The sequence below is a fragment of the Babylonia areolata genome, chromosome 3 (assembly GCF_041734735.1).
Source record: "Babylonia areolata isolate BAREFJ2019XMU chromosome 3, ASM4173473v1, whole genome shotgun sequence".
NCBI lineage: Eukaryota > Metazoa > Mollusca > Gastropoda > Neogastropoda > Buccinidae > Babylonia > Babylonia areolata.
Window position 1 is genome coordinate 23,375,273 of NC_134878.1, and position 26,368 is coordinate 23,401,640.

Below are 26,368 nucleotides of genomic sequence, written 5' to 3' on the forward strand. Positions count from 1 at the left end.
CATGTATACTTAACACACACAGAGACACACACATAGATGCATGCACACATACTCACACACACGCACACATGCATATGCAGGCATGCACATGATGCAGGATTTTGAATTCTGCATGGTCAGCAAGTTGATGTATGTTGGGTGTTTTTTTTCACAAGGGAGTGCAGCCTGAGTAGTAAGCAGCAGGCAACTGATTCACTAAAAAAGAGAGAGGGAGGGAGGGGGATGTGGGGGGTGTTGGAGGCCTGCTGGAGGTTCCTGTTTGTCAGCTGATGAGAAGCACTCCAACATGGGCAGAAAGCAACTCCCCATAATTGTGTGTCCACATATTGCATGCTACAGAGAATAGTTGGGCAAGACCTGCCTCAGCAGCATGTGAAAAAAGGAATGAGAAAAAGAGAAATGAAAAACCTGGGATAGAATGTGAAATGCAACCATGTTGCCATTATTATTATCATTATTATTATTCATTTATTTATTAATATTGTGTATACATGTGTGTGTGTTTCAGCAAAAGTAGAAAATGTACAGATTATACTTTAGCTAAGAGGGGACTGTGACAGTAATCATAGCTTCAATCGACACAAGAGATAAAATCACAATTAGAATAATCTCTCAAAAAGCACAAATCTGTAATAATGTGATCTATTTGTACACTACACTCGTGTGTGGAAATTTTTTTTATAGAAGCTGGAGTGTATTCCAAGTCTCCCTGATGATTTTTGAAATGAGAAAATTATTGATAATCCAGTATGGTTTAGTTTGCCAGTAGGTTTCTTATTTTGTCAGTGTATATTTTGAATATGATGTGTGTGTCTGTGTGTTTTCATGCAAACACTCAAGTGCATGTTTGATCCTGTTTATGCAGACATTCTTGTGCATGTGGGTGTGTGTGAGTGTGTTCAGGGGCAAGGGTGAAAATGCAAGAGAAATTTATTGTTCTGCGTGTTTGACCTGTGCCAATGGACATACTCATAAATGCCAGCAGATGTATAATGCATAGATTGGCGGGGGGCGGGGGCGTGTGGTTAAGGTTAGAGTGAGCATGCATGTGTGTGCACACGCGCACGCGCGCACACAGGGAGAGATTGGGGGAGATAATATATAGCTTTTAATTGTGTTGGGTGATGTTTGTCAAGGGCTGATTGTATGGCTTCAGAGCCAAGGCCCTGTAATTTGAGAAAATGGTTGGTATTGATTGAGTTCAGACCAGCTGAGGCCCCTACAATGAAAGTGGCCTGTGTGACGCCGCCCTTTCATTCCCACCCACCCCCTTCCATTCAGAATATGGGCCAGTGGTATAGTCTCTATGGCACTTGTTTTTTATTCAGGTATTTGTAAGTTTGTTGTGTGTATGTTTTACTTTTTTTTTCATAAAAATAGATAATCAACTTTTTTTTTAAATACTTTATTTGGTTTGTTAAATCTCTTTGAACATAACAGGATCAATTTTTTTTTATTCCCTTCCATCCTTCCACAAAAAAAGCACTTGTACAAAATAGTATCAAAAGTTGATTTGATTACATTTTTTTTTATAGAGTTTTTATAGTTTAATTGCATTTTCAAGTGTGACAGTTCAGAGTGCGATCAGTATCCTTTTAGTTGATCACTGTCCTTTTGAAATGTTGGACATTGACATAATCAACAACAAAAAAGGTCCTCAAAAATTGCCTTTTCTGGGAAAGAGGCCATCTGTAGTGGTTGTATTCCCCTTGAGAACTACCTCAATGTTTGATGTGTACCCATTCAGGGTGGTAGGCTGTTAGCAGTTTTTACCTGTTCTCAGACTGAGACTGTTAATGTTAATAATGGATTTCTAATCTGTCCCATGATGTAGGCCACCAGCTGTCCTTGTGTTGTTGTTCTGAATAATGTGACTTTGACAGTTCATGTCTTCCAGTCCTGCAGGAAGGTGAACATCAGTGTGGTTTTTGCACACATACACCTGTGTACTTGTTGATGCACTCACAGACACCATCAGGCATACATCTGCACAAGATTTCAGCTTGTGTTCTTTATGTTCTGCAGATACAGAACACCAGTAAAATTGTTCTTTGTGCTTGCTTGAGCATATTGCAGCAATCGTTGCTCTTTAATACTCTTTCCTAGTGGCAAGTTGGGTTTGTTTGTGTTTGTTTGTTTTGTTGGGTTTTTTTTTCCCAGTTAAATCTGACATTGGTAGGATCAGAGGTAGTTTATGTCAGTGTATTTGTGAAGGGACTTTTTTGCTCTAGAATTTTCAAGTTAGACTTTGTTAATAGCATCGGTCATATTTATGTCTGATTGTCTGTGAGAGCGCCCTTAGCATTTAGGTAGATTTTTTTGATTTTTTTTTTATTATTTTTTTTATTGTTGTTGTTGTTGTTCCTATTTTATCAAAGTCAAAAGTTATTTTGAGGCAAGATGATAAACAACAATAACAAAGAAAGTTAAAGTGGTAGTCAGAGAGCAAAGAGGGCAGAGAGAACTACTGCAGGTGGATAGCACAGCAACAGACTGTTCTCCGGGTGACAGGAGGTCTGAAGATGGTGTGGCTGGGACAGCGTAGCAAAGTGGTCCTCTGAACAGTCAGTGGCTCAATTACTGGCGGCAGTGGAAGGCAGGGCTGTCAGGGGGAGATAAACGAGGACGGCACTAGGGGGTTAACCGGCCACCTGCCAGACACTGCTGACAGGGACAGGACACTATTGACTGACACCACCATCACAGGGAACCTGTTCAGGAACCTAATTCAGACACCACCATCACAGGGAACTAATTTAGACACCACCATACAGGGAACCAGTTTGGGAACCTAATTCAGATGCCACCATCACAGGGAACCTAATTCAGACACCACCATCTCAGGGAACCTAATTCAGACACCATCATCACATGGAACCTGTTTGGGAATCGTATTCAGGCACCACTATCACAGGGAACCTAATTCAGACACCACTATCACAGGGAACCTAATTCAGGCACCATTATCACAGGGAACCTGAGTCAGACACCATTATCACAGGGAACCTAATTCAGACACCATTATCACAGGGAACCTAATTCAGACGCTACCATCACAAGGAACCTGGTTAACATGCCATCATTACAGGGAACATAATTCAGACACCATCATTATAGGGAACCTAATTCAGACACCACTATCACAAGGAATCTAATTCAGACACCACAATCACAGGGACCATGATTCATACACCACCATCACCGGGAATATAAGTCATACACCATCATCACAGGGAATATAAATCATACACTATCATCACGGGGAATATAAATATACACCATCATCATGGGGAATGTCATTCCGGGCATCCTCACTCTGCTGCAAGGACACCTTTGGCACTTCTCTGGTTAACACTGTTAGGGACTTGAAACTTCTTTTTCTTTTTTTTAATGGATATTACATTATGAGCTCATTGATTATGTTTAGAAAAAAAGAGTAATAAATAGAAAAAAAAATGCCAAAAGCATTGGTTTATTTATGCGTGTGTGTGTGCGCGCGCGCACACACACACACACACACACACACACAAACAAACACACACTTGCATGTCTGACCATTTGTCTTTGTCACTTTCTCTGTCAGTCTCTGACTGTTTAAACTGACAGATATATTAGAAAAAAAGAAAAGAAAAAAGAAACAATAGAGAGAGAACAAATGTCAGGAACAATCTGCGGACAGAAAAACAACAGAGAGCAGATGTGGAGGATGAACGGGGTGAGAGGAGAAGTGGTGTGATTTCAGTATCTTGTGTAATACCTCTGCCACTCCAAAGATACATTCCTGTTTTGTTCTTCCATTTGTCTCCTGACTTATTTATGGGTTAGTTTCTTAAGAAACATCATTCTCCAGCCTCTTTTTTTTTTTTCTTTTTTTTTCTTTTTTTTTTAGGGTGTGTGGGGATGGGGTAGAGGAGAGATGTGCTGAGAGGAAGGGAAGGGAGATAGAGGATATTACCTTTAGTGCTAGGAAATGGCACATAATACAAGCCTGTAGTGAGCTCCTACTTGGCTGCAATAAATTCTTGGTCTGGTATTTTTTGTTCTTTCTCATCTTTTCTCTGTAAGAGATGAAGAAAGGGAGTGTGGGGTGGGAGTGGTGGTAATGATTTTGATGGAAACCTGGTCTCTGTGTGTCTGTGTCTGTGTTTGTTTGTGTGTGTGAGAGAGAGAAAGAGAGAGATATGGGAGCTAATGTTCAAAAGCATATGTCAAGTTGGATCTGTCTTGCCAGATTGGTTCAACATTTCTGAAAACAGTAAGGCTTCTGAAAGTAAATAGGTGTTCAAATTTATTTGTACTTTTATTATCCTTTTTGACACAACACATTGTAAATTAACGAAATGGAATTGATAATTCTGTATGCTTCAGTTATGAACTTGAGACTTTATATATATATATATATATATATATATATATATATATATATATATATGTTTGTAGGGGATATGTATGCATTTGAAGTTATAAGTTCTTATACATTTTTATTATATGTTTTTACTGTCAGTTGTCATTGCTTGTTTATAAGTTGACAAGTGATTATTGACTTTGCTTTTACAGTTAACTTTTTTAAACCTTTCTTTAAGTAGCATAAGAACTTTTGAAGTGTGTCAGAAAGGTTGTTTTTTTTTCAGATTTGTGGTTGTCCAGGGCATTTAGCTGCCCACAAAGTTTTAAGTGGACACAGTGAAAAGTTAATTTCTGAATTTTCTCAGTCATTCAGACAGGGTGAAAGGAAGTTGACTGAGCACTGTTTTATCTATCAGGTGGCTCGGGGCAGCCCACCTGCAATCTGGCATTGATTGACCAGGGCTGCCCAAAGCCCTGTTTTTTCAACAAACATTGATCTGGCCAACAGGAGTTAGAGAAAGTGGAGGCCAAGTTGTTTGACCAAACATTGGCAGTGTCTTCCTTTTCCTTAGTTCCCCAGAGAAGCAGACCATTACTACTGCAGCTTTCAGCTGCCTGCAATCTGTCCATTTTCACCATTGCTACACTGATTGCTTTTTGTCATGCATTTCAAAGGTAGAGCTGGGCAATTCAGAACAACATCTGTGTTAGTGAGATGAGACTGGTCTGACAGGTACAAGTGGAATAATGTAAAAGATGCAGGCCCTGCAGAAAGTTGAAGGTAACCATGAAGTTAGAAATTATTGGAACAGCTTTGCAGATCTACTTTAATTGTGGATGAGAAATGTCTTATTTTGCTGTCTGAAAAGACTCCACTTCAATGTATGTTGGTTTAAATCAGTTCTGTGCAGAAAATAAAACGTTTCTGTTTGGCAGAAAACTATCTGTCTTCGTTGTGAAGGGAGGTGAAAATACTATGGGTATTTTTTTCTGTGTGCAGATATTTGATTTGATATGACTGAAAAGAAGCAAAGGCTTGTGACTTGAATACTTTTATCAGTATCTTATACTTTTAATGTAATGAGTTAATCCAGATGACATATTATCCTGTTTATGTGTTGGTGATTTTTGTTTCATGATTCTGCTTGTAACCTTCCCATAAAGACTGATAGCAGGTTACTCAGGGTTTTGCTGTGTCACATTGACAGTAGCTTTATAGCTTTATTTTTGTCACCTGAGAAGTATTATTATGTAATGGGGCCTGGACAGAGAAGAAAAAACAAAAAACAAAAAAAACCCGAAGATGCCATTGAACAGTGATTCAAACAAACAAGAAATAAATCAAAATTGAAGCTTGAAATATAATGAAGTAATCTGATTGAACTTTCTTGACTAAAGGGGAGCAGCAGAAAGGTGACAGAATGGTTAAAATGCTTATCTGCCAGTACAGTGTCCATGAGCAACTGGGTTAAAATCCCCTTCTCATCCTTACTCCCAAGAATGAGTGGAAAATTGAACTGAGCGTCTAGTCATTTGAATTAGATAAGACAATAAATTGAGGTCACATGTGCAGCATGCACTTGGCGCACTGAAAAAGAACCCATGGCAACATTTAGTATGTCTCCTGGCAGAATCCTGTAGAAATCCACTCAAATAGGAATACAGATACATACATGCATGCACTGACGGCCTGACTAAGCACATAGGGTTATGCTGCTGGTCAGGCATCTGTGTAACAGATTGTTGTGTGGCATATTTGGATTTGTCGGTACACAATGATGCCTCACTGAGAAAGTGAAACTGAAACGGAGCAGGCATACCCTAAGAGAGTTTGGGAAATTCTTGAAGATGGTTGAGAAACTGAAATTGAAATGTAGCATGCATACCCAAAGAGAGTTTGGGAAATTCTTGAAGTTGGAGTGAGAATTACGTTTGCTGTGATTGTGAATGTTGTATGCAGTGTCGCATGAAATTGGTTGAAGAAAGGCATAGAGGGAGATGTGTAGGATGACTGTTTGACTCTGATAATAGTTTTAAGCAATTGATTCACAGACTGTAACTAACAAATAGAATTTATGTAAGTGGACCAGTTGACATTTACTAAGTATTAGCAAATTCATGGTTCATGTCAAACAGGAGAAGGATTTTTTCCAAGTCACCCAGGCAGCTCCCCTTTTCTCACTTTCCTGCATTGTTTTTGTGTTACATTCAGTACAGTAAATTGAGCTCCCATGTGCACTTTGCATGAAGCACATACACAAGGACTCAAAGCAGCCAACTTCAGTAAAATTCTGTACACCGCTACTCTAAAATTCTGTACACCGCTAATCTTTATTAGGGAAAAGGTGGTTTAGAATGCATGCAGACAAGGGGACAGAATCAGTTGTGCTCAGACTTTGGTGATGCATTATCTCTGCAGAGAGCTGCTGAATCTTCCACACTGAAATTGGATCTGACAAGAATGTTGGACAATATCTTGCAGTATGATAAGAGCTCACAAAACAACTTGATAGTTCCAAATACATTATATATGTATGTACAGTCTGACCAATATTAAATACAACTTTGGATTATATTGTTTCATCACAGTTTACTTATTTTTTGTTAAGGAGTTGGATGAAAATTATGCTTATCTGTATACAAAAATATTCTTTTGTGTGGTAAGTGCATTGAAGAAAAAGGTATGATCAGTGATTTGATATTGGACAGTCAGTTATTGGAACCAGTTACGACAAGTTGCCAGATTTGTTACATAATGACAAATGGACATCCCATACTGGATTGAAACCTGATTCACCACCAAAAATACATCAAGCGATGTCGGCAAACTTTGAGATAATACTTTTGGTGGTGCAATCGCAGACACTCAATTATTCAGGGTATAATTGGCTATTTGGACTGGGTCAGGGGTTTGTGTGTGTCTTTGTGTGTGTGTGTGTGTGTGTGTGTGTGTGTGTGATGGTGAAAAAAGATTATCCCCTGTGGTGAGATCATTGTTAGGTCTCACGGACTAACAAACCTGCCCACTACCCCCAACCCCCCCAACCCTTCACGCCTGCCTTCCATCTACCCCCTCCTCCTCACACCGCCCTCCTGCCTTCATCATCATCATCATCCCTCCCTCCTACCTTCCATCTACCCCCTCCTCCTCCTCACCCCTCCCTTCTGCCTTCAGCTTCCTCTTCCTCCCCACCCCTCCCTCCTACCTTCTATCTACCCCCTCCTCCGCACCCCTCATTGCTGCCTTCCATCTACCCCCTCCTCCCCCTTACCCCCCCTCCTGCCTTTCATCCACACCCTCCTCCTAGATCCTCCCCCCCCCCACCTCCTGCCTTACATCTACCCCCTCCTCCCCCCACCCCCTCTCTCCTGCCTTCCATTTATCTCCTCCTTCCCTCACCCCTCCTGCCTTCCATCTACCTCCTCCTCCCCCTCACCCCTCCCTCCTGCCTTCTATTTACCCCCTCCACCTCCTCACCCCTCCCTCCTGCCTTCCATCTACCCCCTCCTCCCCCTCACTGCCTTCCATCTGCCCGTTCCTCCCCCTTAACCCTCCCTCCTGGCTTCTGTCTGCCCCCTCCTTCTCCTCACCCCTCCCCCTTCCTGGCTTCTATCTACCCCCTCCTCCCCCTCACCCCTCCCTCCTGCCTTCCATCTACCCCCTCCTTCTCCTCACCCCTCCTTCCTGCTTTCCATCTACCCCCTCCTCCCCCTCACCCCTCCCTGCCTTCCATCTGCCCGTTCCTCCCCCTTAACCCTCCCTCCTGCCTTCTATCTACCCCCTCCTTCTCCTCACCCCTCCCCCTTCCTGGCTTCTATCTACCCCCTCCTCCCCCTCACCCCTCCCTCCTGCCTTCCATCTACCCCCTCCTTCTCCTCACCCCTCCTTCCTGCTTTCCATCTACCCCCTCCTCCCCCTCACCCCTCCCTGCCTTCCATCTGCCCGTTCCTCCCCCTTAACCCTCCCTCCTGCCTTCTGTCTGCCCCCTCCTTCTCCTCACCCCTCCCCCTTCCTGGCTTCTATCTACCCCCTCCTCCCCCTCACCCCTCCCTCCTGCCTTCCATCTACCCCCTCCTTCTCCTCACCCCTCCTTCCTGCTTTCCATCTACCCCCTCCTCCCCCTCACCCCTCCCTGCCTTCCATCTACCCCCTCCTCCCCCTCACCCCTCCCTCCTGCCTTCCATCTACCCCCTCCTTCTCCTCACCCCTCCTTCCTGCCTTCCATCTACCCCCTCCTTCTCCTCACCCCTCCCCCTTCCTGGCTTCTATCTACCCCCTCCTCCCCCTCACTTCTCCATGCCTTCCATCTACGCCCTCCTCCCCCTCACCCCTCCTTCCTGCCTTCCATCTACCCTCTCCTTCTCCTCACCCCTCCCCCTTCCTGGCTTCTATCTACCCCCTCCTCCCCCTCACTTCTCCATGCCTTCCATCTACGCCCTCCTCCCCCTCACCCCTCCTTCCTGCCTTCCATCTACCCCCTCCTACTCCTTCCTGCCTTCCATCTACACCACCCTCCTCCTCACCCCTCCCTCCTGCCTTCTGTATACCCCCTCTTCCTCCTCACCCCTCCCTCCTGCCTTCCATCTACCCCCGCCTCCCCCTCACCCCCCCCCCCCCCCGCCTTCTATCTACCCCGTCCTACCCCTCAACCCTCCCTCCTGCCTTCTATCTACCCCCTCCTCCTCCTCACCCCTCCCTCCTGCTTTCCATCTACCCCCTCCTACCCCCTCACCCCTCCCTCCTGCCTTCCATCTACCCCCTCCTCCCCCTCACCTCTCCCTCCTGCCTGCCATCTACCCCCTTCCTCCTCAACCCCCCCCCCCCTCCTTGCTTCTATCTACCCCCTCCTCCCCCTCACCTCTCCATGCCTTCCATCTGCCCCCTCCTCCTCCACCCCTCATTCCTGCTTTCCATCTACCCCCTCCTGCCCCTCACCCCTCCCTGCCTTCCATCTGCCCGTTCCTCCCCCTTAACCCTCCCTCCTGGCTTCTATCTACCCCCTCCTTCTCCTCACCCCTCCCCCTTCCGGGCTTCTATCTACCCCCTCCTCCCCCTCACCTCTCCATGCCTTCTATCTACCCCCTCCTCCCCCTCACCCCTCCCTCCTGCCTTCCATCTACCCCCTCCTCCTCACCCCTCCTTTCTGCCTTCCATCTACACCCCTCTTCTCCTCACCCCTCCCTCCTGCCTTCTGTATACCCCCTCTTCCTCCTCACCCCTCCCTCCTGCCTTCCATCTACCCCCTCCTCCCCCTCACCCCCCCTGCCTTCTATCTACCCCGTCCTACCCCTCAACCCTCCCTCCTGCCTTCTATCTACCCCCTCCTCCTCCTCACCCCTCCCTCCTGCTTTCCATCTACCCCCTCACCCCTCCCTGCCTTCCATCTACCCCCTCCTCCTCCTCACCCCTCCGGCTTTCCATCTTCCTCCTCCTCACCCCTCCCTTCTGCCTTTATTTTCGTCCTCCTCCACCTCACCCCTCCCTCCTGCCTTCTATTCATCTTCCTTCCCCTCCTCCTCACCCCTCTCTCCTGCCCTCCATCTACCTCCTCCTCCTCCACCTCACCTCATCTCCAACCCGCCTCCCGTCACGCTGTCCATCAACCCAACCAACTGTTTTGTGCCTTGTGCCAATGTTAGAAGGGCCTCTGAGAGCCAGCATATTCAGGTTGGAGTGGGGAGTAAGAACGAACGCGCTTCACACACACACACACACACACACACCGTTCATTATTTATAGTCTGTTCATCAAAGATGATGATATTAGACTGATACACGCGCGCGCGCGCGCACACACACACACACACACACACACACACACACACACACACACACACACAAGCCTGTTTTGAATCCGCCGTTCATTTTTGCCGCACTGTATCATCCTGTCAGAAGAACAGTCACAGGGAAACACCGGGGTGGTTGCCTGAAGCGGCCTGTGCCCTGCATTTAGAATAGTTTGTAAAGCTTGTGCTGTACGTGCTATGAGGAAGCCTTCTCTGTCTGTCCCTTGGCTTGCCACACAGGTTCCACTGCGGCTGTTTGCCAGAATACCGACGGTGGTGGATTTTGGCAGCGATGTTGTGTGTAAAGATCGGCTACTGACCGAGACATGCAAGCGTGTGTTTGTGTATACGTGTGTTTGTGCATACATGTGTGTTTGTGTATACATGTGTGTATGTGTGTGTGTGTGTGTGTGTGTGTGTGATGCTTATCAGGTCTCCTCACTCACTTTTTACACACCCTCCCTCCCGTCTCCTCCACCCCCACCCCGGGGCCCTTGAAGGAGGCGGCTGGCTGCGGACTACAGCTTGGTGCTGATCGGCAGATGGTGGGAAGGAGGTGGGGGTGGGTGGCTAGCTAGACATGGGGAGTAGCTGCGCTTGGTGATTAATATGTCCGCAGACTTTTGCTACAACACTGAGAGAGAATGGTTGTCTTGCACGACACATCCGATTTTTGCCCCCACCACCGCGCCCTGCTCCTTTGTGGTGGAAAGCCGTGGGATGTGCACCTTGTCAGAACGTCTAGCGCCGAAACCAGGGCCTTTTTGAATGTATCCACACCTTCAGCTTCGTGACAAATCTGGCAAAGGAAAACATGCGCTGACTTGGTACACATACTGTGCTGAAACCGTGTTGCTGCTGTGGCTGCTGGTGTGTGTGTGTGTGTGTGTATGTGTATGTGCGCGTGTTGAATGTACAGCTCACGGCAACACATGGGAAAGGAAAAGTGTGCGGGGGAAATGTGCGCCCAGGGAGGAGAGGAGAGTGAGACCGATCAATACATGTGTGGAAAATGACTCGGGTGACCCCGGGTCTGCCTGTCATGTGCTGAGGCCTTCACAGCTCTGTGGTCATGGAATATTCCCCCTCGGTGGTGGACACATCTTCAAGACTTAAGTCAGCTGATGCTGGCCTGGCGCCAGATGGATTCCTATCCTGATGTGCACTGACTGTAAGGCTGGTCCTGCTAGGGTTTGCCTATTAGCCTATTGGGCATCAGTCAGCCGGCACTGCAGTCCATGTAGTCAGGTACCTGTTGATCACCTCTGTGTTCATCCTCTTCCCTTTGGCTTCATTATTGACTACAGGTTGTCATGGAAGAGAATGTAGCTACATTCTTCCCTTAGATTCCACATGTAATTGCGGCAGATATAAGTCTGGTGGAATGTTGGTGCGAGAGCTTAGTTGAATCATTTCCAGAACACCCAATGATATAGTTCTGTGTCAGTAGTATTAGAGCACATCTCATGTTACAGCAGAAACTCGACTTGCTCCCTTAATGTGCAGGAGGAAAAGCTGGTAAATAATGACTGAAGGCAAGGTGGATGATGGTTAGTAAGTAGATCTATGGGAAAACAAGGTGTATAACGAGCATACTTTTTCATGGAACCTTCATACCTGCCATATTGTCTCTCCCCCAGGTCTGATCCAAGCCAGCACATTGTGAGTGTGCTGCCTAGTTGATCAGTCAATGGAGTTGTTATCATCAGAAGATGACAGTGGGGCTTAATGAACCTGACTGGTCCAGGTAATAGGCTGAGGTACAGCACAGTGGAAAACACATCTTTATGATGAACAACAGGTGAAGGATACAGTGGAGACCTCTGTTACTGGAATACATATGACTGCTTGAGTGGTGATAATAGGTGGGTGGTCAGGTTAACCTGGCTGACCAATGAACAGTCAGTGCTGCTTTGCCACAGCCAGTGCAACCTCTCTGTCTCTCCCTCTCCCTTTCATCTTGGGGAATTCTAAGGAACAGGAAACAGGGTATTGAGAGCTCTGTCAGTGTTATTAATGTCTGTGTCTGTCAGTCTCCTACCTGACATGGTGAAACAAAGGACCACATGTCTGGGCAGTATTTAGTGTTCTATTGAACTGAGTGTCAGGTACTGTTATGAACCATTCTTCTGCTGAATGACAGTATCTAGTTATGATGATAATAATGAACAGTATTTATATATAACACATCTCTCATAGTATTGTTGTGCATTGTTCGAGAGTTGGATTCTACAGGCACTGTCTGAGCTGCAGATGATTATCGTGCAGTGTATGATAGAATCATTCACAAACATATATATATATATATATACTATGCTCCTGCTTCAGACTGTGAAGTGAGAAAGTGAGATCAAGATTGCTGTAGCCTAGGCCTATTGCTGAGGTATGGTAAGCAGACACTGTCAATGACACTTATCAGTCTGTGCTGTTATTGGAACAGATCAGTTGAAGCGGATATCCAGGTGAATGCTGTCAAAAAAAAAAAAAAAAAAAAAAAATGACCACATAGAAGGACATTATCAACAGCTGTTGCCTGTTACTGTCAGTACTGTGGAGGGTAATTTAACACATATAAAACCGTTCTTGAATTAAAAATGTTTGTCAAGTGTTACACTGCCAGTGTTAAACAAGTGGCCGGTTTTGTTGGGACATTGACATTCTGATGTGAGAAGTTGCATCTTCACTATCTTTGTAATTTTTTTAATAAACGATTCTCTTTGGTTCAGCTGTTGACGGACACATGTTACCTAAACCCACAAGTAACCAGCAACTTGTATGCTTATCCAGAGAACTTTCTGGTTCTGGATTGATGCAGAGACACTTGAAAGAAGTTTGAGCTCAAGCGGCTGTAAATCAGTTTTGCACAATAGCTTGTGTGACCACCTATACACAACCTGATGTACCGTTTTGTATGGAGGCAACAGACCAATCATATCAGGATGCAATCTGTGGAGCCTTAGTTGCAGCAATGTGCTACCTCAAGTCTCGACAACCACCAGCTCTGGAGAAGCCACGAGCAATTTGCCGTGCCGAACCGGTATGGGCATTTTGTTTGTAAATTGTACAAGTGATAAAAAGTTTTCATAACAGGGTGGAAGCACGCCAGTTGTTGAATGTTTTGAATTATTTTGTTGCCAGTAATTTATTTTTAGGGAGATGGGGGAGGAGGAAGGGAGGTGAGATAGATCTATATGGCCATGTTCAGTCAAGCTGTGTGAATCTCTCAGTGTATACCTCTTTTGTGTGTGTGTGTGTGTGTGCGTGCGTGCATGCACATATATATGTCAATGTTGAGCATGGGTGTTCAAACTTCAACAGAAAAGTACTTAATCTCTCTGGCTCTTTCATTTGTTAAAACTCTCTCTCTCTCTCTCTCTCTCTCTCTCTCTCTCTCTCTCTCTCTCTCTCTCTCTCTCTGTCTGATATTCATGCTACAGATCATTCAAAGTTGTATTTGAAAAAGAAAAATCCATAACAAATGCTGATGAATATTGTTTCAGAGTGGCGTTGTCTCAGGCCCGATTTAATGTGCTTCCTTTAAATAACAATGTTAATAGGTACACTGAAAATGATGTTTTAAAGCATTGTCCTTTTTGCCAAGGTGAACTAGAAGATGAATACCATTTGTTGTTTGTTTGTTCTGTATATAATGATTTACGGACAAAATTTCTTCAAGACTGTCTAAACATGTCTCTTAGTTCACTTCTCCGATCAAACAAGCAGAGAAATTTCCATGTATCAAAATTTATTTTCCATGCGATCAAAAGGAGAAGTCGTATACTCAGACCTAATTAAGTAGAATTAATGTCAAGTCCATGAATACTATGATATTGTGTCATCTGTTCAAGTGTTATAATACCCCTTCCCATGCCCACCCCCAGTCCCCTGGTTTTGAATTGTGGTCCATGGCCAAAGTTCATTAAAACAATTTCGTTCGTTCGTTCATTCGTTCTCTCTCTCTCTCTCTCTCTCTCTCTCTCTCCCCCCCCCCTCCCTCCCTCTCTTTCTCTCTCTCTCCATCTGTCTGTTAGTTGATTTGCCTCCCTTATCACTCTGTCACTCTCCCCCTCCCTCTCCATCCCTTCCCCCCTTCTTCCTCTTCATTCTTATCCTCCTCCTCCTCCTCCTCCTCCTCCTCCTTCTCTTCCTCCTCCCCTTCCTCTTCCTGTCTGTCCATCTCTTTCTCCCATTTTCTTTTCTCTCACTTCCCTGATCTTCTGTGTCCTCACAATGGTATAATGCCACCTCTTTGTCTGGCTTGCCTCATCTTCTGTACCTACCGTCAAGATATATATATATATATATATATATATATATATATAGATATAGATATATATATATATATATATATATATATATATATATATATATATATATATATATATATATAAACTAATTCAAACTTCTCAAATGCCACCTGTCTTCAGTGAGCTGTCACGACAATCCTGTAGCCATGATGTCACCCCCGCACTTCCTCACCCCCACCCCACCCCCAAAAAAGACCTTGCACTGTTGCAAAGTGCAGGGTCCACTTTTTCTTTTTTCTTTTTTCCTTCTTAGAGACTAGTATCATTTGAAGTCCATGTTTGTAGAACACAGTCATGGAAACTGGTGTGTGAATGTGCAAGATTTTAAACCTGGCATTGAAATTTATTCCTGGAGAGCCAACTGACAGCAGTGTAACATAGTTTTAAGGGCCAGTGTGTGTGTGTGTGTGTTTGGGTTTTGTTCTGTTTTTTTGTGTGTTTTTTTTGTGTGTGTGTGTGTGTGAATAGAATATAATAGAATACTTTTATTGTCATAAAACCTTAAAGTTTATAAGACACAATGAAACATAAACATGAGCATATTAAGAAGAGAAACATTCATGAACAAATTTTGCCAACCTTAGCTGTATTTCTGTGTGTGTGTGTGTGTGTGTGTGTGTGTGTGTGTGTGTGTGTGTGTGTGTGTGCAATGAGATGAACATCTGCTTGTTAGAATATAAGCATCATCTTTCTGTATGACATTGCTGATGATGGTGGTTGTAGGTAGTGGTGTGGTACTGTGTGCATGTGCACAAATGTGTATGTATACTTATTGTATATTACTACATGTGCTATGTGCATTTGTACATTGTATGTATATAACTTTTGAACAAACAGCATTTTGGCTAGAATTGTTGACTAATAATGAAATCAAAATAATAATTGAAAGAACACAATACTAGCACCTGTGTGTTGTATGGTGTATGCTGTACATCAACACAGCAGTCAAGGGATAAGCATATGCTGCAGGTGACCAATGAAAATCCAGTAATTTATTTCAGCATTTATTACGTATACAAACACAATCACTATGCTCAGACAAAGAATTGTTTTACTTGTTTAAACGACATGGGGCAATGGTTATTCACCCAAAACCTGTTTGTAACAAGACCATTCCTATAACAATAAAAGTGAATGTGGGATTTTAAAATCAAAGCATGGAAAAGAGGAGAAGGAGAATGTAGAATATCTTATTTGGTTATTTTTCAATTTATTTGTCTGTGAGTGTAATGGAAGCCCGGATGATGTAAATCAGAGTTACAGAAATAGTTTGCTTGCCTATAAATTTCATATATTTTATTTTCTTGTTTGGCTGGCACGTTATCTATGTTTTCTTGTTGATTGCGTGTGTTTCCTCACTCCAGATGATTCATGATAAATCATATTAAACAAAGTTGAACATAGGACAAGATGATAGAACACAAGTGCTGACTCCAGAGTAGTCTTGACATACCCCCTCCCCCTTCAGCCACACACCCAACTACAGGTGCACACATTTCTAATGCACACAATGCATGCACTAGAATTTTGAAGAAAGGAGGTGGGAAAACTGAAGAAAATGTCCATATTATCTGTGGGTTCCTTCTCTCTCTAGGCTTTTAAGTTGAGACTGAGCAGGTTATGGGACACGCACTGCGGTGGCCGCAGTATCAGGATTGTGCATGTGGTATACAAATGATAAGTACTGCCATTTAAACTGATCATTAAAGTATTACAAATCAGCCTTGGAAATATTCTCCCTTTTTTAATGTGAAATAGAACAGGTATTCAAGGAATTTGGGGAAACGAAGGAACCACTTGTATAACTTCCTAAACAGACCCCAATGAACAGAATCCAGATGGCAGCATTGGTGATTGATGTCAGTTATGTCTTTGGTTACTTGCACTTAGTTGTTTGCTTTTATCTAAACTGCTGTGATGTACATCTCTGCCCACACTCTTCTATCCTGTTTTCATATCTGCAAGCATCTCCCCCCCTCCCACTCCCCCACAGTTCAGACTCACAGCAGTATGCTGTCATGAAGCATTGTGGTTGGATTCAAGACAGTGGTGGAGTAAAGCAACTTAATCAGATCCCTTTTCTATTTCTCTCCATTGAACACTTGTTTGAATATTTTGTTTATGTTGTTTTGATTCGCATGTTTTCAGCTGAGTGCGGATTGGACACAACTGGAAGTGATTGACCTGATCAACGATGGCACAGGTCTGGGCTTTGGGATCATTGGGGGACGCAGCACTGGTGTGGTCGTCAAAACTATCCTGCCAGGAGGTGTGGCTGATCTGGTGGGTAGTGCCTGACTTCACACTGTTTGTAGTTCCTCTCTTCACACTAAATATAGTCCCAGTTTTCACACTCATTATAGTCCCTGTCTTCACACTCAGTATAATCCCTGTATTCACACTTACAGTCTCTGTGTAGAGTCTCTGTCTTCACTTTAAGTATTATGCCTGTCTTCACACTCTGTGTGGTCCCTGTCTTCACACTACATATATTGTAGTCTCTGTCTTTACATTGTATAGTCCTTGTCTTCACACTCTATATATAAAAAAAAACTCTGTCTTCACATTGTGTATTGTCCATGTCTTCACACACTGTACAGTCCCTGTCTTATGTCTCTGTATAGTCCTTGTCTTCACACTTTGTATAGCCACTGTCTTCACACTATGTGTGGTCCTTATCTTCTCACTAGAGTGCCTGTCTTCACACTTTGTATACCCCCTATCTTCACACATTGTATCATGTATGGTCACTGTCTTCACACCCTGTATAGTCCTTGTCTTTGTGTAGTCCCTATCATCACACTCTGTACAGTCCCTGTCATCACACTCTTTAGAGTCCCTGTCTTCACACTCTGTACTTCACTCTGTGCAGTCCCTGTTTTCACAGTCTGTACAGTCCATATCTTCACACTCTGTATAGTCCATGTCTTCACACTCTGTATAGTCCCTGTCTTCACACTCTTTACAGTCCCTATCTTCACACAGTATAATCCCTGTCTTCACACTCTGTACAGTCCCTGTCTTCACAATCTGTACTGTCCCTGTCTTCACACTCTGTATGGTCCCAGTCTTCACACGCTGTCATCACACTGTGTACAGTCCATGTCTTCACACTCTGTATGGTCCCAGTCTTCACACACTGTCATCACACTCTGTACTGTCCCTGTCTTCACACATTGTATTGTCCCTGTCTTCACACTCTGTATAGTCCCTGTCTTACTCTGTACAGTCCCTGTCTTCACACTCTGTATGGTCCCTGTCTTTACAGTCTGTATAGTCCCTGTCTTCTCACTCAGTTTAGTCCCAGTCATCACACTTGTCCGTGTCTTCACACTCTGTATAGTCCCTGTCTTCACACAGTACAGTCCCTGTCTACACATACTGTATAGTCCCTGTCATCACTCTCTGTACAGTCCCAGTCTTCACACTCTGTACAGTCCCTGTCTTCACACTCTGTACAGTCCCTGTCATAACACTCTGTACAGTCCATATCATCACACTCTGTACAGTCCCTGTCTTCACATTCTGTATAGTCCCTGTCTTCACACTCTGTATAGTCCCTGTCATCACACTCTGTACAGTCCATATCATCACACTCTGTACAGTCCCTGTCATAACACTCTGTACAGTCCATATCATCACACTCTGTACAGTCCCTGTCTTCACATTCTGTATAGTCCCTGTCTTCACACTCTGTATAGTCCCTGTCATCACACTCTGTACAGTCCATATCATCACACTCTGTACAGTCCATGTCTTCACATTCTGTATAGTCCCTGTCTTCACACAGTACAGTCCCTGTCTACACACTCTGTATAGTCCCAGTCTTCACACTCTGTACAGTCCCTGTCTACACACACTGTATAGTCCCTGTCATCACTCTCTGTACAGTCCCTGTCTTCACACTCTGTACAGTCCCTGTCATTACATTCTGTACAGTCTGTCTTCACACTCTGTACAGTCCCATTCTCCATACACTGTATGGTCCCTGTCATCCTCTCTGTACAGTCCCTGTCTTCACACTTTGCATAGTCCCTGTCTTTACACGCTGTATAGTCCCTGTCTTCACTTTCTGTACAGTCCCTGTCTTCACACTCTGTATAGTCCCTTTCTTCACACACTGTATGGTCCCTGTCATCATACACTGTACAGTCCCTGTCATCACACTCTGTATAGTCCCTGTCTTCACACACGGTTTAGTCCCAGTCATCACACTTGTATATATAGTCCCAGTCCCAGTCTTCACACTGTGTATAGTCCCTGTCTTCACACTCTGTACAGTCCCTGTCTTCACTCTCTGTACAGTCCCTGTCTTCACACTCTGTACAGTCCCTGTCATCACACTGTGTATTGTCCCTGTCTTCACACTCTGTACAGTCCCTGTCATCGCTCTCTGTACAGTCCCTGTCTTCACACTCTGTACAGTCCCTGTCATCACACTGTGTATAGTCCCTGTCATCACACTCTGTACAGTCCCTGTCTTCACACTCTGTACAGTCCCTGTCATCACACTCTGTACAGTCCCAGTCTTCACACTCTGTACAGTCCCAGTCTTCACACTCTGTACAGTCCTGTCATCACTCTCTGTACAGTCCCTGTCATCACACTCTGTATAGTCCCTGTCATCACATTCTGTACAGTCCCTGTCATCACTCTCTGTACAGTCCCAGTCTTTACACTCTGTACAGTCCCTGTCTTCACACTCTGTACAGTCCCTGTCTTCACACTCTGTACAGTCCCAGTCTTCACACTCTGTACAGTCCTGTCATCACTCTCTGTACAGTCCCTGTCATCACTCTCTGTACAGTCCCTGTCATCACTCTCAGTATAGTCCCAGTCTTCACACTCTGTACAGTCCCTGTCATGACTCTCAGTATAGTCCCAGTCTTCACACTCTGTACAGTCCCTGTCATCACTCTCTGTACTGTCCCGGTCTTCACACTCTGTACAGTCCCTGTCATGACTCTCTGTACAGTCCCAGTCTTCACACTCTGTACAGTCCCTGTCATCACATTCTGTACAGTTCCACAGAAAGGGCAAGAGCGAGATTCAAACCCAGACCCTCACGGACTCTTTATTTGCAAACAAGTGTCTTAACCATTCTGCCACTTACCTCGCCTCGTGACACTTGAAGACATTTATCTCCAAGATTACTCATGAACATCAGTGTTCTTTGTAAACTACTATTCCCCTGTCACACTAGGAATTCAGTATTTCCTCTAGGAGGCTGATTCTGTGGATTATGTAACATCGACAGCAGGAAAAAAATCTATATTTGAAGTGGTTTATGGCTCCTGTTACAGTTCTCCAGTGTCTTCTTGCTACTCCTGGTAATGATTTGCCTTCAGCTTCAGCTTTAATTCTGTTGGCAGACCTGTGCTGTTTTCCTTAAAGACTAAGCTGCCAAGCAGATCAGAGAGTGGTTAATGCCTGGGACTTCCATGTGGAAGTTTATGGCACTGTTAATACACCCCAGATCAGGACTCAGCTTTGCATGTGCTTGCCAGATGAGGCAATAAGATGCATCATTACACCCCCGATTTGAACTCACAGCTTTACATGTGCTTTGCCAGCTGAGGTAATGAGGTGCATCATCAAACCACCATCTCACACAACCATCAAATGAGTCATTCAGTACATACACTTTGATAAACTCTCTATTTGTGTTGGTAAAGGAGCTGTTCACCCCTCATTTTGGTGAATGTTTTTTTTTCTCTTTGTGTGAAATACTTAGGTGACATGGTAATGTTTTGACAGCACAGCTTTTTCTTATTCGCAGTGTAGACCTTACTATGTTGTGGCCCTTATTTTGTGAGGGTAGAAAAGTGTGTTGATGTACAGGTGACTGACAGTTGGACTTGGTGTGTGTTGCAGGAAGGCCACCTGCGCAGTGGGGATCACATCCTGCAGATTGGGGATGTCAATGTCCGGGGGATGAGCTCTGAACAGGTGGCGCTAGTTTTGCGTCAGTCTGGCAGCCATGTTCGTCTTATCGTCGCACGATCCATTTATGAACCACCTCCATTCCAGGTATAAATAAAGGGAAAAAAAGAAAGAAAAAGAAGAAAAAAAGTATTTGTGCATGTACTGCATACTTGTAAAATTTTAGAATACATTTGAAAGCTCTAGCTTTCTTTCATCTGTCTAAAGTCCCTGTCAAACTTGTTGTCCCAAGGCCAAAGAAGGCCTTTGTCACCTGTTTAAATGAATTCAGCCTGTGGCATTCACTTCAGCCATAAGGGTACTGGAATGTCTGGCTTTGCAATGTTTTGCTGAATTGCCAGTGGCATTGAGTGATTGACTAAGTATGGAGGTGATGTGTGAGACAGGAATGGATGGCAGGGGACATGAGGGATGGGTTGGTGGGGGGAGCTACAGGGTCCATGGGCCCAGCAGATATGAGGGCTGCTGTGGACGCGCCATATGGAACAGTTGAAAGATAGTAGTGCGGGGTGGGCGTTTTTGTGTCATGTTTTACCTCCATATGTGTTTTATGTTTATCATGTTTCATATTGCAAAATGTGTATGACATTTTATCATTTTGTATATTTCAATGTCATGTCATGTCTTAATTCCTGCTGCATTAGAGACATTGTATGTTGTATTATTATTAGTGTGTGTGTGTGTGTGTGTGTGTGTGTGTGTGTGTGATCTGGGATGAAAGTCATACACAGAAAGGAAAAAACTGGGGAAACAGAATACAAAGGGGGGTGGGGGGGGGGGGGGGTACAGCAAAACTCTTTCCAAGGTGAGAGTAGTCAGAATTTGATTTGAAGAAATCATCCGTGATTATTTGAACAGCTGTATAAAACAATCAAGACAGATCTGTTATGAAAGATTCTTGAAGTTGAGTCCCTTCTACCCACCTCCCCAACTACTCTAGAGAAAAAAACCCATAAAAACAACCCCAAAAAAAGCCCAGCAGAAGTGGCATTGTATTGTATTAGACTTTTGTCACAACAGATTGCTGGGCATGAAATTCAAACAGCTCTCCCCAAGGAGTGTGTTGCTACAGATGCGAGGGCTGCTGTGGATGCACCATATGGATTAGTTGAAAGATAATAGTGTGGGATGGGCGTTTTTGTGTCATGTTAAACCTCCATATGTGTGTTATGTTTATCATGTTTCATATTGCAAAATGTATATGACGCGCGCATGTGTGTGTGTCTACATTTTGTGTGGAGTTGATGTGGGTTTGTGGGATGGAGTTGGGACGGGATGATCTGTGCATGCGGGTATTCTTGTGTGTTTTTAGTATGCATGTGTCATTGCATTTTTTACTGTAAACGCCCAGGGCTTTTGTATCATTAGTTTGGGCGTACCAAATGTTCTTTTATTATTATTATTATTATATTACAGTGCAGTGCCATTCGGTTTGTTTTTTTTTTTTCTTTTCTTTTTTTTTCTGCCTACAGGTGTACTTGTTTTCTTATCAAAATGGAATTTCATCAGAAATTAACCTGGGACAACCCTCTTTTTGGTGTGGGTTCTTATACATGCACTAAGTGATATCTGGTGTTGATGTGTGTCAGATCCCCAATGCCCCCATCATCCCCACCAGCCAGCTGGACGACCATGTGGCCCACATCAATGCCCTCATGGAGCAGGAGTCTAGGAATGTGGCTGCTCATGCCGTCATGGACGATCCCAGCCAGCAGCTGCACCTTCACCCGCACCACAGCAGTGTCATGGAACAGGTGCAAGTGCACCCGGTGAGTACGCAGTGTTATGGAACAGGTGCAAGTGCACCCGGGGAGTACACATTGTCATGGAACAGATTCAAGCATACCCTGTCAGTATACTTGGTTCTCTTAGTTTTGGCCAGCTGTCCTGTGGAGCAGATGCCAGTCATCCATGAATGCCTGTCCTGTGTGATTCTGCTTTTGTTCACTGACATGTGACTAAAATTGTACACATGTAACACCATTAGGTATTGACCAACGTTTCATTTTGATTAATAACTCTAAAAGTAGATTCATTTAATTCACAGACACATTGCCAACCTTTTGATCTGATAATTTTAAGGTGATATCTGGAACTGTACAAATAAATTGCCTAGCTCTTCGTTAATATCTCTGTTATTAGCACTTGGGACAATGTGAAGTAGGGTTACAAAGAAGGAGTGATGGGGGTATACAACTGTCACTGTAGTGAGGCAGTTAAAATTTATAAATCAGTTAAAATGATGGGATAAGTGTTAAGTTGGAAATCAATACCCTTCTTAACTTTGTTATAATATTTCAGTTGAAATTGTCAAAATGGAAAGGTTAAAAAAAAGTGACTGGTGTTGAAAGCAGCGTGCATGTGTGGTGTATTCTGCATGAATCTGTGTGGAGTGGTGTCCTGGTGGTAATGGATCTGCCTATGAAATGAGAGAATGTGAGTGAAGAATTGCCAGAATTTTCTTCCCCTCCACTAGACCTTGAGTGATGGTCTGGATGCTAGCCATTGGGATGAAATGAGAAACCAAGGTCCTTTGCACTTGACACATGTAAAAGAACCCATGGCAGCAAAAGAGTTGTCCTTGCCAAATTTTCTGGGACTGAGAATAGGTGCTATGTATGTAAGTATCCACATCAATCAGTGGATCAGTGATGATGTGTACCTGTGTTTTGCAGCAACCCTATGAGCTGGCAGGGGAGGTTCCAGAGGTGGAGATGTTTGAGGTTGACTTGATGAAGGACACCCACGGTCTAGGCATCACCATCGCTGGCTATGTGGGCGGTGACAACACGCCAGGTGTGAACACTTCACCTGCCACTGTTCTGTTTGTCTTAGTCTCTGTAACTGTTTGACTAATTATCAGTAATAGTTTCTGAATTATCGTATGGTAGGCTGTGGAGGTCTGATGAGAGTGTATTTTTCTCTTCGTTTTTTTTTTCTTTTTTTTTCCTGTATGTGTGTGTGCAGATCAGGAGCCTGTCCTTTTTTCCCCAAAAGATGTGATGTAGTGGAAAAAGCTTGCTTTGAGATCTGCTTAAAAGAGAAAACTGTTAGCGCCATACTGCAGCATGTATCCTGTGAAGTATGTTGATATGGACTGGATTGATATGGACTGGATTTTGAAGTGAACCACCAAATGTGGCAGGGCTGCCCCATGGCCTTTGCTTTTTGACCCCGAAGTCTCAGCTGTCAGTGGTCCCTGATCTTGCCTTCAGAGTGAAGTTCTCAGCTTTTTATCATGTTTCTCAATGGGTTTCATGGCATTGATGCCATCACAGGATATGCATTAGAGTTTTGTCAGAAGTCTGCATGATCTGTCAGTGAAGTACATAGGTATCAGAAAAGCGTTAAAACACTTTGTTGATTTGTCAGCTGCTTTGTTGCTATTATGAAAAAAAGTTATAAGCCTGTGCTTGAAATTTAGTCTTTCAGTAGTTATATGTATTGTGTCTTGGTGTGTCATTAAAAGAATTACGTTTTCTGGGGTGTATTTTAAAATCAGATAAAAAAAAATCTGTGGCCTTGTTTCTTGCTTGACATTGTGCCACACAGTGAATCTGACAGCATATATTTTCATCCATTTTAAAAAGAAATGTTTCAGTTTTCCAGGGTGTAGGGGAGGGAATGAGCACAGAAAGAGGAGAGTTGGGGATGGATGGATGAAGAACTACAAGATTTAACACTGTACCTTGGCATTTTGATTTTACTGTCTCCTTTATGATTGCAATAATGACTTAATAGCATGCTGCAATCTCATGTATATTGCATGAGCTCTTAACACATACAAACCAGTTAATAATGTAGAAAAATATAAAAAGATCCTGGTCATTTTAAGACCACATTAGAACTGGTTTTCTCTTAAAGATTGCATTGCAAAATGGTCTGATTCTGTTTTTTTTTCTTTATCAGTGTGAAAAATATAATTCAAAGTGTGTGACACCATTTCATGTGACATGGGAACAAATGAGATTTGTGTTTGTGAAAAATGGTGATGTGGTTTTCCGTGGTGTGGTTACAGATGAGATCTCTGGTATCTATGTAAAGAGCATCAGCCCTGGCAGTGCAGCTGCTGCGGATGGTCGTATCCAGGTCAACGACCAGATCATTGAGGTCAGCCATCAGGACACTTTTAGTTGGCTTCATGTCTTGTTTGATTTTTATCCATGAATTTATCTGTATAGCTGATTGTATTCACCTTCAGTTGTAAAACCAATACACTTACAGATGGTTATAAAAAAAAAAAGGAGGTTGACTTGGCAGTGTGGTGACACACTCTCTACAGTAAGAGAAGCCTGAATTTGATACAGAGAAAATTGTTGTGACAAAAAAAAAAAAAAGTAAATCAATATTACTAACAACAGTACACGGGGCAGTTTTTACACGTTTACAAAGGATTCATTGAATAGATGTACATTTTGGAAAATCATTGATGTGAACAACTTTGGATCAATTCTTTTCTTGTGAGGGAAGACCAGGAAGAACCGTTTAATTCATTGCAACATGTCTTTGCCAAACAACTCATGGATAAGTGGATGTGCAACATTGAAAGAATTTATTTCTCAGGAGATTTCTAGGAAAATATCAGATCCAATTGGTTATTAACTATAAACACACTGTCATTATCTTATCATGTATTGTTTGATGCCGGACTGAGGGAGTGTCCAGCTACATTCTCCCACCTCTTTGTGGAGACCACCTCTACATCCTGTCTGCCACATGGCCCATAAATATGCAGACGCCTAAGAGTTTGACAACATGATACAGTCTAGTGCTTCCTGTTGTACTGCTTTTATCAGACAGGTCCAAGAGATACAGACACTGGCAGTATTGTCGGGAACATTGATAAATGATATCAAATTTGTATCAGTAAACAGGATGATGCTCAGTTCAGTTAGTTCAGTTTCTCAAGGAAGCATCACTGAGTTCAGAGAAATACTTAACACTACACCTCATCTGCTAAGCAGATGCCTGACCAGAAGCGTTACCCAATACATTTAGCAGGGCCTTTTGGAAAATAAATGAATAAATAACTTTTAAATAAAAAGAAAATAATAGATAAATGATGTTGCTCAATTTTATGTTACAATTGGAGTATGTTGCACACTCAGTTATCCATTGGGACCCTAAAATCCGCAATGTATGACAAGTTCTGTTCGTGATCTCCAAGTCATTTCATGACAATTTGAATCGGATTTGGCTGATGATTTTACAGCAACATACACTGATTTGCACCAAGGTAATTAATATCTAATGTTGGGCAGATTTTTATTATTTTGATAACTATGAATTGTACATTTTGGCAATGTCAGCTTTGTTACTCCAACTGCTTTTCATTTCATTTGATAGATTTCATTCAAGTACACGATGAGACCGGCATATGCAGATGTGTATTTGGAAAAACAAAACAAAAAAAAAACTTGCCATCAATGTTATGCCACAGTTACATCCCTTTAAACATGACATCCCATTGAACCAGAACCGTGTCACTTCTGTTCCACCTGTACCATTTAATAGATTTTATTTAAACTTGACAAGGAACAAGACTAGCTTTCAGATATGAAAGAAATATAGAATGTTGGTATGTTACAGTTGTTGTTGTTGTAGTTTTGATTATTTCATTGTAAAATGTTGGCATTGTTGGCTGTCTTCATTAGATTTCATGTGTACAGTGTATATTTGCAAATTGGCACAGTAGAAGTAAATTTTGTATCAGTTTTTGGTATAGTTATGGCCTTTTCTTCTTAAGAATATTTGTGTAATAAACCATGTCATTACAACTTGGTTGAGAGTCCAACTAGAATGTGCAGCTCTGTACATCTAAGATGTGTATGAAGGTGGGAAATAATAGTCTCATAAAGAGTCATGGCCCTTTGAAATTAGCATGTTGGTTTATTGTTGAACTTAAATCTTGCCATTGCAACTTCTGTACCGGTTTAATCAAAATTTGGTAAACATTGATAGCAGACATTTTATTAAGGTATAAAG

General features: G+C 43.2%; 1 protein-coding gene across 11 annotated transcripts in view; it reads left to right on the forward strand.

Annotated features, from left to right (window-relative positions):
* LOC143279854 (multiple PDZ domain protein-like) overlaps positions 1-26,368 on the forward strand; it is a 190,890-nt gene that overhangs the window by 56,040 nt on the left and 108,482 nt on the right. For all 11 annotated transcript variants that reach the window (XM_076584099.1, XM_076584101.1, XM_076584102.1 and 8 more), the window contains exons 7-11: positions 16,589-16,723; positions 20,315-20,470; positions 21,973-22,152; positions 23,059-23,179; positions 24,402-24,493. In XM_076584099.1, the coding sequence (XP_076440214.1) occupies positions 16,589-16,723; positions 20,315-20,470; positions 21,973-22,152; positions 23,059-23,179; positions 24,402-24,493 (684 nt within the window). The remainder of the gene's footprint in view (positions 1-16,588; positions 16,724-20,314; positions 20,471-21,972; positions 22,153-23,058; positions 23,180-24,401; positions 24,494-26,368) is intronic.